A 12,245-nucleotide genomic window follows, 5' to 3' on the forward strand; every position below is an offset into this window, starting at 1 on the left:
TTGAACTTCTGAATAATATGAGCCACTGTTGTCACAGGAACTTCAAGCTGTTTAGAGATGGTCTTATAGCCTTTACCTTTAAGATGTTTGTCTATAATTTTTTTTTCGGATGTCCTGGGACAATTCTCTCCTTCGCTTTCTGTTGTCCATGTTCAGTGTGGTACACACCTTTTCACCAAACAGCAGGGTGACTACTTGTCTCCCTTTAAATAGGCAGACTGACTGATTATGAGTTTGGAAACACCTGTGATGTCAATTAAATGACACACCTGAGTTAATCATGTCACTCTGGTCAAATAGTTTTCAATCTTTTATAGAGGTACCATCATTTTTGTCCAGGCCTGTTTCATTAGTTTGTTTTTTTAAATAATTATGTTAATCAACAATTCAAAATTAATGGCTGTTTTTGATTATTTAATTTTCAATAAATTTTTATTTATTGTTACTTTTGTGAGTTTCAAGTGATTTCAGTGAGAATTGTGGGTTTTTCCTTCTTTAACTGAGGGGTACCAACAATTTTGTCCACGTGTGTATTTCTTAGAGAAGGTGCGATGAGAATGAGTTCCTTTCATAGACCGCAGACTTCAGACCAGGTGTATACGCTGTACATGAGCTCTCGCAGTTTATAAAGAGATTAGTAAAGTGTCTATCAAAGGAGCATTTATGAACCAAATTTGAAATAATATAGGATTAATTTTAGCATTCGTTTCACATTTTAATTTGCCATCATTTCCCTGTTTGGATGAATGAATGATGAATTCAATATTCAGTTCTATAACACAGTATGAGCTCACGTGAATAAATTAATCATAGATCGTGTGTTGCATGTTAAATAATGATGACTGAGATAGCACTGCGAAGATGGTTTGTAGTTACATGTGATTAGTTGTATGAGCGACTTACATAGCTACTGTTGCATAACAACAGCTGCAATGCACAGCTGTCAATAAACTTACACTTTTTCTTTGACGTTTTTCTAACTTACAGGACCAACGAGTGGCTGAGAAGGCATAAATATTTATACATAAACGCTGATTTAAAAGTGTTTCTACATGAATTTACGGCAAACTGTGGGAGTGTGAAAGAACCTGTGTATATGCACCATATTGATTGATTGAAGATGAACAAAACAGAACCAGTACTACACGTGGCTTTTTAAATGCGATAAAAACAATATGTCTACATACAGTATAGTCTGTGCATCCAGTTTCAATCATTAATGTACAGAGTTTTATGCATCTGGCTCCAGGGCTGCCAGAAACTCTTCAAGCACATCTTCCAAAACAGACAAAAGTCCCATCTGGCCAAGAAGAATCTTAACTCAAAGCTTTTTCTGTCTACGATCGTGCACTACTTTGCTGCTGCCTCTACAAATATTCTGCAACTGACTTTCCAAAGCAGAAAGAAAGATTCCAAACAGCATTAAGGAAAGTCTGGTTTTTTATGTATTCTCTGAATTTTAAATATATTCCTGAGAGCAGTTTTTAGCTTGTTTACTAGTTGTTTTCTATGCTTGGTCTCCCCCTGTGGCACTAACTGATCATCAGCTGCTCACTTGAAACATCGGATTCTTGCAAATAATGAGTCGCTCCGGATAAATGAACACACCAAATGTTTTAAATGCAGCGAAGAGATGGCCTTGCTGGTATGCATATTGACTGTGTGCGTGCTTCATGAGTGTGTACGTGTGTGTGGAGGTGCAGTTTACACTCGTGTATTTGTTTGTGTGAGGCTGACCTTGGGGAAGCGCTCCTTGTAGACATGGTTCATCATCACTATTTCATTGTCATAGCAGGAAGGAGAGCGCCCTGGGCTGAAGAGAGACAAACACAGAGAGCAGGAGTTTAATATACAGCAGCCACTGAGAAAATCAAAGAAGGCAGGACTGAGCGAAACAGAGTGAGGGGAGGCAGCCGAGGGACATACAATTCTGTATTTTTCACGTAAATGAAGGAATAATTCACCGCTTCCTCTCACGCCTGTCCTGTCAGTATATTATGCTAATCGACTGATCAGAAATTCAGAACACTCTGTTTCTCGAATGGATCTTCCTGCATGTCATGCCGCACTCCTCCAACTCGAGCATTGTGCAGAAACAAGAACAAGACACGCATGCATTGTTTCAGAAACATGCACACATGTAAGGCAGAGAAAAATCCACATGTGGCAGTGACAAAGCACAAAAAAAACCTTTATTTCTCATTAACTATAAATGCACAATAACTAATCCAAAGCTCATCTACACATTCAAAAAAGAAAAGCTATTTATTAAAAGACAGCTGTGGGCAAATCCAGCACAGCTTAGTTTCACAGAACACTGTTGTGATGTGAATCTTGATAATAAGACATGTCAAGGTACACAACAAAGGTACTCTGAAGTCTGAATGTACTGACGCTGTGAGATAATATCTAGGCCAGCGACTGCTGAGGAGCTTAATATGAAAACTGAATACTGATAAGTAGTGATGTGTCGCATGTAGTTAGGACATGTTGCATCCAGAGGGGAGGCTATAATAGGTGTGGCTGGAGCGAGTGTACAGCAGAGGCTTTAGCTAATAGAGAAACTGCTTCACCCTGGAGAGGTTTAAAGCACTGGAGGGTGGATTGATACTCATAAAATAACAGTGGTGGAAAACACCCTAACCCTAAGTACAGTCACTAAAACACTGTGCTGCAATTTAGAGGTGCTTACACTTCCTTTAAAGTATTAGAATTCAGAGGTTTTATCCTTGTCTGAACACATTTAACACAAAAAAACATATAATCAACTTAAAAAAAAAGGATTCCACTGATTTATCCAGCTACAAGTGTAGCGTAATAGAGTAAGAGTCTGGTTGGTGTCATTCTACATTCTCCTTTTGTCAAGAAATCTTATGAAAAGATTGGCATAAGTATCATTGAATACTGAATCCTATTTTTATTTGGCACAGAGTCCTAAACCAATTCATTTCAACTGAAGACAGAAATCTTTGAAAACAAGTCCTACACATTTTCAAACAGCCAGGCACTATAGCTTCTTAGCAAATGTCGCTCAAATCGAGGCAAACCGTGTACAGTATTTGTTAGGTGTGAATGGAAACACATTCACTGCTCTGTTGCTCCAGTGGTCAGAGTGAAGGTCTTCCACACAGAGGAATAAACTGTACCAGACGCTGTCAACACACTACTTTTTAGGTGGATCGGCTCCTTATTGCTTGTGGTCTTTGATGGCACGAATATTGAAATCTGGCTATTATTTAACCCACTGAATCTGAAAACCTGCTGGCAGGTTTGAAAAGAATATTATCTTTTTTTAAAAAATCACCAAAATGAAACCATTTTGAAACAGAAAACTTCCGAATGATTTGACAGTTCTTCAACTATGCATCTGTGCTGTGCAGTCAAAGGGGAACTTCAGTATTTTTAACCTGGGGTCTGTTTTCATATGTCATTTCATACATGTGAGTGATTGAGAAATGAATTTTCGACATAGCTCCAGTATTTAGCCAGGCAGGCAGCTTAGCAACTCAGCTTAGCAGCTCAGCTAGTGAAAAGTATGGGGCAGCTTGCCCCCCGCGTCAAAGTCCGCCCTAACGTGCTTTTTTTCCCACACTGACCGGCTCGGATAGTCTCAACGAGTGTCCCACAACATACTAGAGATGAGAAGTGAATGAAAACCTCCACATTACCTGGCGATCGCTCTTTGTTGTGGTCTGTATCCAAATCTCAGGACACTAGAAACCAAATCTCGTTCCGAAATCGCACGATAGCTCGTGCCAACACCGGTGTTTTGGCGCGAGCTATCGCTCGAGATTTGCTTTCTAGCGTCCTGAGATTTGAATACAGACCACAACAAAGAGTGATCGCCAGGTAATGTGGAGGTTTTCATTCACTTCTCATCTCTAGTATGTTGTGGGACACTCGTTGAGACTATCCGAGCCGGTCAGTGTGGGAAAAAAAAGCACGTTACGGCGGACTTTGACGCGGGGGGCAAGTTGCCCCATACTTTTCACTAGCTGAGCTGCTAGCTGAGCTGCTAAGCTGCCTGCCTGGCTAAATACTGGATCTATGTCGAAAATTCATTTCTCCATCACTCGCATGTATGAAAAGACATATGAAAACAGAGCCCAGGTTGAAAAAAAACGAAGTTCCCCTTTAAGTCCTTAAACATAACCACATCTGAGCTTAAAATATATAAAATGCAATCAAATTCATTTCTTATACATGTTTCAATAAAAAAATGAAAAAAAATTAAACATTTGATCTAACCTGAGTCTGAAAAAATAAAGATTTCTTTACTCCTTGGTGCAACTGTAAAGCCACACATGACTTGGTTGCAACCGACAATCACATAACAAAAATTCTGGAAACAATTTAAAAATGTAAATAGTTAAAAATCTATAGTATATGGAGTCATTACTTTTATATCAGTATTGGTAACCTTTGTGGGCACTTGGAAAAATGCTGTACATGTTGATTTCATTTGTTTTAGGTTTCAAAACACATACAGTATATAATTAAAGAGATTTAACTTTATATTTATGGCATTGCAATTCTGTCCTACTGCACACTTCTAGCCATGATTGTGCAGTTCTTATAGAGGTGCAGGACTTTATATTGCAGAGAAAAATGAGTCAGTAAAAATGTGACAGGAACAAAAAAACACACAGAAACTGCTTAGAATTCAGAGAGTTAAATTGCAGATACAACTGTCTCCACATTGATCTAACACAACATTTAAATGCAGTTTATACATGAGAAATAAACCAATATTATATATTAGACTATATATGGTTATTTACCATAATAAAGTACTTACTTATTTTCAACACAGAAAGCTAGTAAGATGCTGAAAGCTGTATGTTTGCTTGTAAAGGAATATTTTATTGTATGGAATCTGTACTTACACTGAATTAAAGATATATACATATAGTTTTATACATACATATGTATTGTATTTGATCTGCAATAAGGTTAAATCGAGACACATTTGCAACATTTATCACTAGGAAACAGTAAGGCTAACAAACCAAATGTCTCTTCTCTCTAAGTAGTAGCTGCAGAGAATAAAGTGCTGGCACAGACACAGAAGGCAAATTATACAAATGTTCTTAATAAATGAGTGAGAGCCCTCTGCACCTCTTCACAGCAGAAAGAACTTTATACCACACACTAATTATGATGTCCTTTTTATAACATTAAAGGGCTAATAAATGTCTTTTCATAACAGCTTGGTGAATTTTGGTTATTTTGGTTAATTTCCTACACCGGCTAATCTCCACAGTTCGACTCCTTACAATTAATCAACTGAGCAAATGCTGGATTTTTTTTTGAATAATCTGCAAATTGTTTTGCAGAACTAGCCGGAAATTGAGTTGAAATGAAGAAAAAAATGCTACAGTGTAAATTCAGCTGTGTCCTCATATGACTTCTGGAATCAGGGATGAATTTCACGCATAAAAAAATGAATCAAACTGGGACTGACGCCCAGAGGAGGAGGAGGAGGGGGGTCTTCATTTGCTTAATTTGGCTTCTGGCCATGACCTACTGCGCTCTCACCTGAGGCTTCGGGATCGAGGGCGGACGTACGGCGAGCGTCGCCCGCCGTCGTCATCTGTGATGCTCTCAGTGCTGCCAAAGTGCTTGGACAGGAAATGCAGCTCGTCCATGGTTGGCTGGAAGGGCAGCTGGTGCAGACGCTCCTGGGACGAGCTGGATGACTGGAGAGAGACCAGAGACATGAACAAGAGGCAAGGTTAAAAAGTGAACTGCTCTCTGTTTGATTTTTTTTTTGGCTTTGTAAGAGCTGCAACATCGATAGTTTAAAAATAGATATCAGGCGATGAAGAAGAGGACATTGAAGACAAAAGAGAAGAGAAGAGAAGAGAAGAGAAGAGAAGAGAAGAGAAGAGAAGAGAAGAGAAGAGAAGAGAAGAGAAGAGAAGAGAAGAGAAGAGAAGAGAAGAGAAGAGAAGAGAAGAGAAGAGAAGAGAAGAGAACAAGGTGTACTATGATTTGAGTGGGTGGAAAGAACTGAAACAAAGAAGCGACCAAGTTAAAAGAACAAGAAAGGAAAACAGAGAGGTGGAGAAACAAGGAAAATATCCAGAAGGAGTTAGTGTAGGAGGAAAAAACAAAATAACGTGGACTGAAAAACAGAGCAAAAAAGACTGTAGGGAACGAAAGAGTCACTCGGAGTGAAAGTTGATTGCTGCGTCTGATGCCTCGGGAGGTTAATGGCAGCTCCGTTTGGTCTTAAACAAAAGACTTTTCTTCAGCACAGGAGGGGAAAAAAAACAGCCAGGATCAATGGGAGGCTTAATGAACACGTCTCCCATCGGGACGCCACGGTTGGCTTTGGCCACGCAATGATTTCTGCCATAAAAATCCATTAGAGCCTCTCCTAGCCACTTGCAAGCAGCAGAAAAGCGCTGAAACGATGATGTTGTGTTAAAAAGTTGCTCAGAGAGAGAAAATGCTGGAAGAATTATGAAAATGTCATTGCATATGATGGTAGCCATGGATGAAAAATACATTCTTTCATGCTGTCAGAGAAAGTACTTCAGTTCATTTGATTGTTTTCAGATTTCCTTCAATTGTGTGTTAGCTCCTCCTACTGAAGGAGAGGTGCAAGTAAAACACATTTCTGGTAAAATAAGTTATTTTATTCTAAAGCATAATCGAAAGTGTTTTTTTTCTGGTGGTGATTCACTGGCCAGTCAGCTTCAAGATTTCTGTAGTCTGTTGATGGTCAGATGTATATTTTTCAAGTAACAGTAAGTGTTAGGGTGTCTGTTCTTTCTACAAGGCAAAATAGTATGTGAAATTAGCAAAAGCAATTTTCCATATAAATAAGCAGTTTGAACAATCCAAATAGTCACCAACCTTCAGTCTGTACTTACAATGCTCAGATCTGTATTACGATGGTTTGTTAATAAACTTTATTAATCATTTACACACATATTTGTGCATGTAAATGAACAAATCTCATAATTTAATAGATAATTTAAATTACTCAAGCAGATCGATACTGGAGTTTTGGGGCTGATGTTGATTTCAGGAAATAAGAAATTCTGAAATCTACATATGAGCCAATGTAATCTATATATGTGCGTATGGATTGTTAAGAATTTCACCGAAGAAGGGAAAATAACGAGGTCCTGGTTAGTATCTTTCAAAGCAGACAAAGCTTGACTCCGCACCACCGTCGGCTCTGCTACATGTGCCACAGACAGCGCTGAGACTGTTGTAAAAAATGGAATCTTAGCTGCTCTGCTGCGCAAACTATGTATTGTGTTCTGTACAGTAAATATCTGTGAAGGGCCAAGATGAGCTGGTAACTTCAGGGAACCAATGCACTGACTCTAAAAAATGATGGTAATCCACAGTACATAAGCTAAATCATCAAGATATGGTCTCTCTCTCTCTCTCTCTCTCTCTCTCTCTCTCTCTCTCTCTCACACACACACACACACACACACACACATTATTTTCAGTGTCATATGTGGCTTAATGGAAAAGGTATCTATTGAAAATATGCTTAACTCTTCTCCTTTTCTCTATGTTTTTGATTGTTGAATTTAAGAGTGGATATGACAGATATAAAACATATTTTTGTGGAATAATGGAAGTTGTTCACGGTTCCTTTGATTTGATCTTAGTTAGATGAAAACTTGAAATAAATAAAAGATGAACATGGGAGCACTATGACAGGGTCGTAATTGTCCTGTTATGGAACAGAAACGTCAAAACAGCCTAATACGCTGCTGATCAATGGATTTCCAAGCACACAAATCAGGGATGTTCTGACAGGGATGTTCCTCTACCTTCTACTCTGTCATACCTCCACCTTCAACTCCTTGCTTTTTTCGACTGTTTCTGCAGCTTCTCCACAATAATCTATCTCACATCTCCCTCTTCATGTATGAATCTCCTCTGCGCACACACACACACACACACACACACACACACACACACACACACACACACACACACACACACACACACACACACACACACACACACACACACACACACACACACACACACACACACACATCTCCTCCTTTCATCTGCTCTGTGTTCAGTATGCAAGGGTCCTGTTGTAACTAATCAGGCGAGTAATGGCCCATGTAAGAAGCAGCAGAGCACTGAAAACTGATGGGAAGAAGAGCGACGAAGGTGGAGAAGAGCACGGTGAGACAGAACAGCCATCTCTGATCTCATCTCCCAGTAAAAAGAGATCAATGAGACACCTACAGTGAGTGTGTGTCTATATGTGCTGCTGTGAGGAGATGCATGAGAGGAAGTCAATGAAAGAAATGATGTGTGAAAAGCAGGAAAGATGCAGCGGAAGTGATTGTGTTCGGGCGGGCACTGAAATGTACAGGGAGTGGATTATGAGTCAACACCTCCACCTGAGCGTCACACACATTAAGGTCCATTTCTCAAATGGAGTATTTACCAAATGGGCCTTGGCAGGGTTCATTTCTCTGAGTAGTCTCTTATGCTCCAAACATCTTGCACTCAGACAAAAGTGAACATTGTTGTTGTCTCTCTGTTTGCTTCAAATAACGTTTCATTTCCACCTACACTCTCTTTTTATTTGTCGGTGTAGCTCCTCTTTATCATCCCTCTCTCCCTCTCTGGGGATAAAGCGATGCATCGAGAAATACTTACTGGAATCCGCTCGTGACTACAAAGCAGAAATGCAAATTGGTTACATTTCATTTCAATTATTCCAGAAAGGCCAAGTCATCAGCTGCAGATAAATCAGGTCGATCATGTCTTAGCGACCGATTAGTTGTTTTTGGTTCTGGTTTACATGTGGTGCATGTTCATGGTGCACAAAGATTTTTAAATAATCGTCTGAGACCCACAACAGCAAGTACAAAGCCGAAGAACTCAAGGCTGTGCGTGTTTGTGTATTCATGGCATTTAGCTACAACTGTGGCGTGTAATCATTTCAAAGCGAAGCGGAACAAAAGTAGCACATGCAACTTTAGAACATGAATTTACCAGCACCACAGCCAAATTTTATGCATGAAAATATATGCAAATAAATTCTTTGAGAGAAATACATATTCATGTAAAGGACACAAAACCCAACTCATCAATTTAGCAATAAAATAACTATCTAAAACACAATTTTGTGTGCTGCTTCTTTGGTGAAATTATAAATGAAAGACAGTAAAAGTGTTTGATCCTGATGAGATTTCACCTTCAGACTGTGGACGGTGGAGATGAATAAGCCTCTATAAAGACTATAAAATGACCATAGAAGCTGTACAGGGGATTTACACGGAGCTCACCGCTGCAACACTCCGGTGTGCAGTTTAATAGCCCCAAGTTTTGAATTACAAGGACACACTTAGTCAGCTTTATCCTACATCTGAGAGGGAATAAGGTGAAGTGGCTGCTGCAGTGATAGTACACAACAGATGCAAACTGCGGCTAATGTGTGTCACATTTGTTGCATGGTGGGTTACACTGGTGACATAGCATTCTAGCAAACATATACACCAGAACTGCTTTATAATTCTTCTTCTTCTGGTGTCTTTCAGTATATTTCTTAAGCATACTTTGAGAGAAATGTACCACCAATCTGAGCTACAGACAGCAGTGAAGGCTTTTATTGGACAGAAATGGTAAATAAATGGCACTTGTATATATTTTTAATCTTAGCTGGACAAATTACTGCAGTTTGCCTCTCATTCTCTCATTCACACATATGCTCAAAAGATAATGGCAGTGGAGCAGCAATGCAAGGCACAGCCTGGCAATCAGCAGCAATGACCTCTAATTTGATCTATACTCATGTTGACTGCTCTACATGAACTCAGTGATGACAAATATCTGGTGATGAAGGCTTAGTATAAGTGAGCCATCAGAGGGAAGGTGTAATTTAGTGCAGACAGGTGTAAAATAATGTGCATTAGGATACAAAAAAAGCTGTTTCCCAAGTAATTATTGTTTTATGGCTTTAATGCTCCACCCTTCAACCCCTACCAGCAGGTTTGAAAAGCATGTCATCTTTAAAAAACTACACAAACTTTACCAGAGCCAGAAATTGCAAAAAAAAATTAACCAAACATGACCTTAAAATCATGCTATTTCATCAAAACCATTTTATTCTGCATGTCAACAATGTTCATTGTTCTGTTTGTATTGCTTGGTTTCCATCTGCTATCTTATTATCCTCCCTCATCCCCACTCTCACCCCAAAAGGTCGAGGCAGATGGCCACCTTCCCTGAGCCTGGTTCTGTCTGAGATTTGTTTTCCCTCCCTATATTTGGGGGTATTCAGGTTCCTTCCCACCATCGCTGACTGCTTGCTCATAGAGAATCTAAAGGCAGCTTTGGATTGTTGGTTTCTCTGCTCCGTTTTAAAATTCATAAGGTCTGTACTTCACTATGTTAAGCACTGTGAGATGACATGTTGTGAATTTATATAAATAAAATTGAACTGGACTGAATTCTCACTTTAAAATTTACCAAAAATAAACCACTGAAACTAAACTGATTCTGTAGAAAAAAAGAAAATTCTGTGCTCCTCCGTGTAACTGCAGAGCAACTTGAAACTTAGCTATAACTAACAGTCACATAACAAAATTGAAGGACTCTTCAGCTGAACTGCAGGCTGTGTTTACACAAAGCAGAGAGGACACAAGTGTTATCAAAATGTCAATAGTAAAAAATCCATAGCATGTAGAACCAATGTTGTTGTTTTTTTTCCTGCAGCATTTTGGAAACACCTGTGGACTTGGAAAAATGTTGCACATGCTGATTTCAGGTTTTTTTTTTTCAATTTTTATAAAACAAATAGTCAAATAAATTCAACTTGTTTTGTTTGTTTGTTAGTTTTTTACATTTTATGGCAATATTTTTGAGTTCTCTCTAACTCTAGTCATGATTGTGCTGTTTCCACTGAGGCTCAGGACTTTGCATTGCAGTGAGAAAAACTGTGACAGGAGCAAAAAATTCACAGAAACTGTCGGAGTAGACACACCAAACTGTTGATGTATAAATTTGTAATTAAGGCACCTCATAGGAGTTTTGACTGTGCTTATTTTTCTGCTGAAACTTACTGTTGAACTGGGTGTGTTGGTTCCATATCCTGAGGAGGGCAGAGAGGCCAGAGACCATCGACGGCCATCAGCCCTGAGAAAAGAAAGAACAGAAAAGGCAAAACACAGGTTAGACACAAAGAGAATGAAAATCGCTTTTCTCTATTACTTTTCACAGCCAAACTCGGAGGTAACAATTGTCAGTTACACTAGAGCAGTTCCACCACCTTCATTTTCTTTCAATCTATCCAATTACACTTCTGCTCCTTTTCTTTCTCCATTCCCTGAGGCCTCCGCCAGCCATCCCCGAGTCTGACACTTCCTCCGAGTGAGTGATGAGGGGCAACGTTCAGACGAAGTCCTGGCACCTCGCCTGATTCATCTCAGCCTGTCGTCACGCCTCTGTCACACGGTCACGGTGGGAGCAGCCCGGGACAAAGACGGGAGAATGGCGTGCAGCTTCGTTTTGTGAGCGAGTGGGTGCGTTCCCCAAAGACGTGTGCAGTGTGTTTGTGGGCTAAAAATAATTCTAAAAATTTCACTCGACGACTTTGCAATGTTCTTGTGGTGTTGCATGTGTGATTTATGTTGTTAAAAAAAAAAAAAAAAAAAAAGGCGAGATGCCAACCTTCGAGAAGATGCGAAGGAGAAGTGGGCAGGTCCGCTTGGTGAGAAGTTGCGCGGGCTGTCCAACGGACTGCTTCCTAATGAAATACATATGGAGGAAGGAGAGAAGAAAGCAGACACTGTGGGTTAATGGGAGATGTCAACCAAAATTCATTTTGTTTTAGGTAAGTATAATCTAAAATGTGGTCCCACTTTATTTAGTTATCCTCACTTTGTTGAAAATATTCCATCCAAAGCCGTCAAAATTCAGAAAAATTATAAATTTTGATCTTTGTGCATGAAGTCACCAACAGAACTTATGTAAACAACTGTGTTTATTCACTGTAACACCTACTTTCAAGACACCTACAGAAAATGTGCATTTTCGCCCTGATCCATCTGCTTGCAGCTCTTTGCAGCAGTGTATGGATGAGCACTTTGTTTGTATGTGGGAAGAGCATGCAGTTGTCTGTCCATGCAAACGCAACGACACAGTGTCCTGAGGAACTTTTGTTTCACAGTGTTGGCGGTACGACAAATGCGCCAACGGATGCAAAGAAGAGGCAGAAGGTGACTAATTTAGAAAACAAATTC

The 12,245-nt window shown here is 39.5% G+C and overlaps 1 protein-coding gene across 3 annotated transcripts in view; it reads right to left on the reverse strand.

Annotated features, from left to right (window-relative positions):
- Positions 1 to 12,245, reverse strand: part of mast1a (microtubule associated serine/threonine kinase 1a) — a 91,178-nt gene that overhangs the window by 36,159 nt on the left and 42,774 nt on the right. For all 3 annotated transcript variants that reach the window (XM_022190630.2, XM_022190629.2, XM_022190632.2), the window contains 4 exons: positions 11,674 to 11,749; positions 11,067 to 11,139; positions 5,539 to 5,699; positions 1,738 to 1,813 (listed from right to left, as the gene is read on the reverse strand). In XM_022190630.2, coding sequence (XP_022046322.1) covers positions 1,738 to 1,813; positions 5,539 to 5,699; positions 11,067 to 11,139; positions 11,674 to 11,749 — 386 coding nt within the window. The remainder of the gene's footprint in view (positions 1 to 1,737; positions 1,814 to 5,538; positions 5,700 to 11,066; positions 11,140 to 11,673; positions 11,750 to 12,245) is intronic.

Source organism: Acanthochromis polyacanthus, chromosome 3, assembly GCF_021347895.1.
Source record: "Acanthochromis polyacanthus isolate Apoly-LR-REF ecotype Palm Island chromosome 3, KAUST_Apoly_ChrSc, whole genome shotgun sequence".
In the NCBI taxonomy this organism is placed as follows: domain Eukaryota; kingdom Metazoa; phylum Chordata; class Actinopteri; family Pomacentridae; genus Acanthochromis; species Acanthochromis polyacanthus.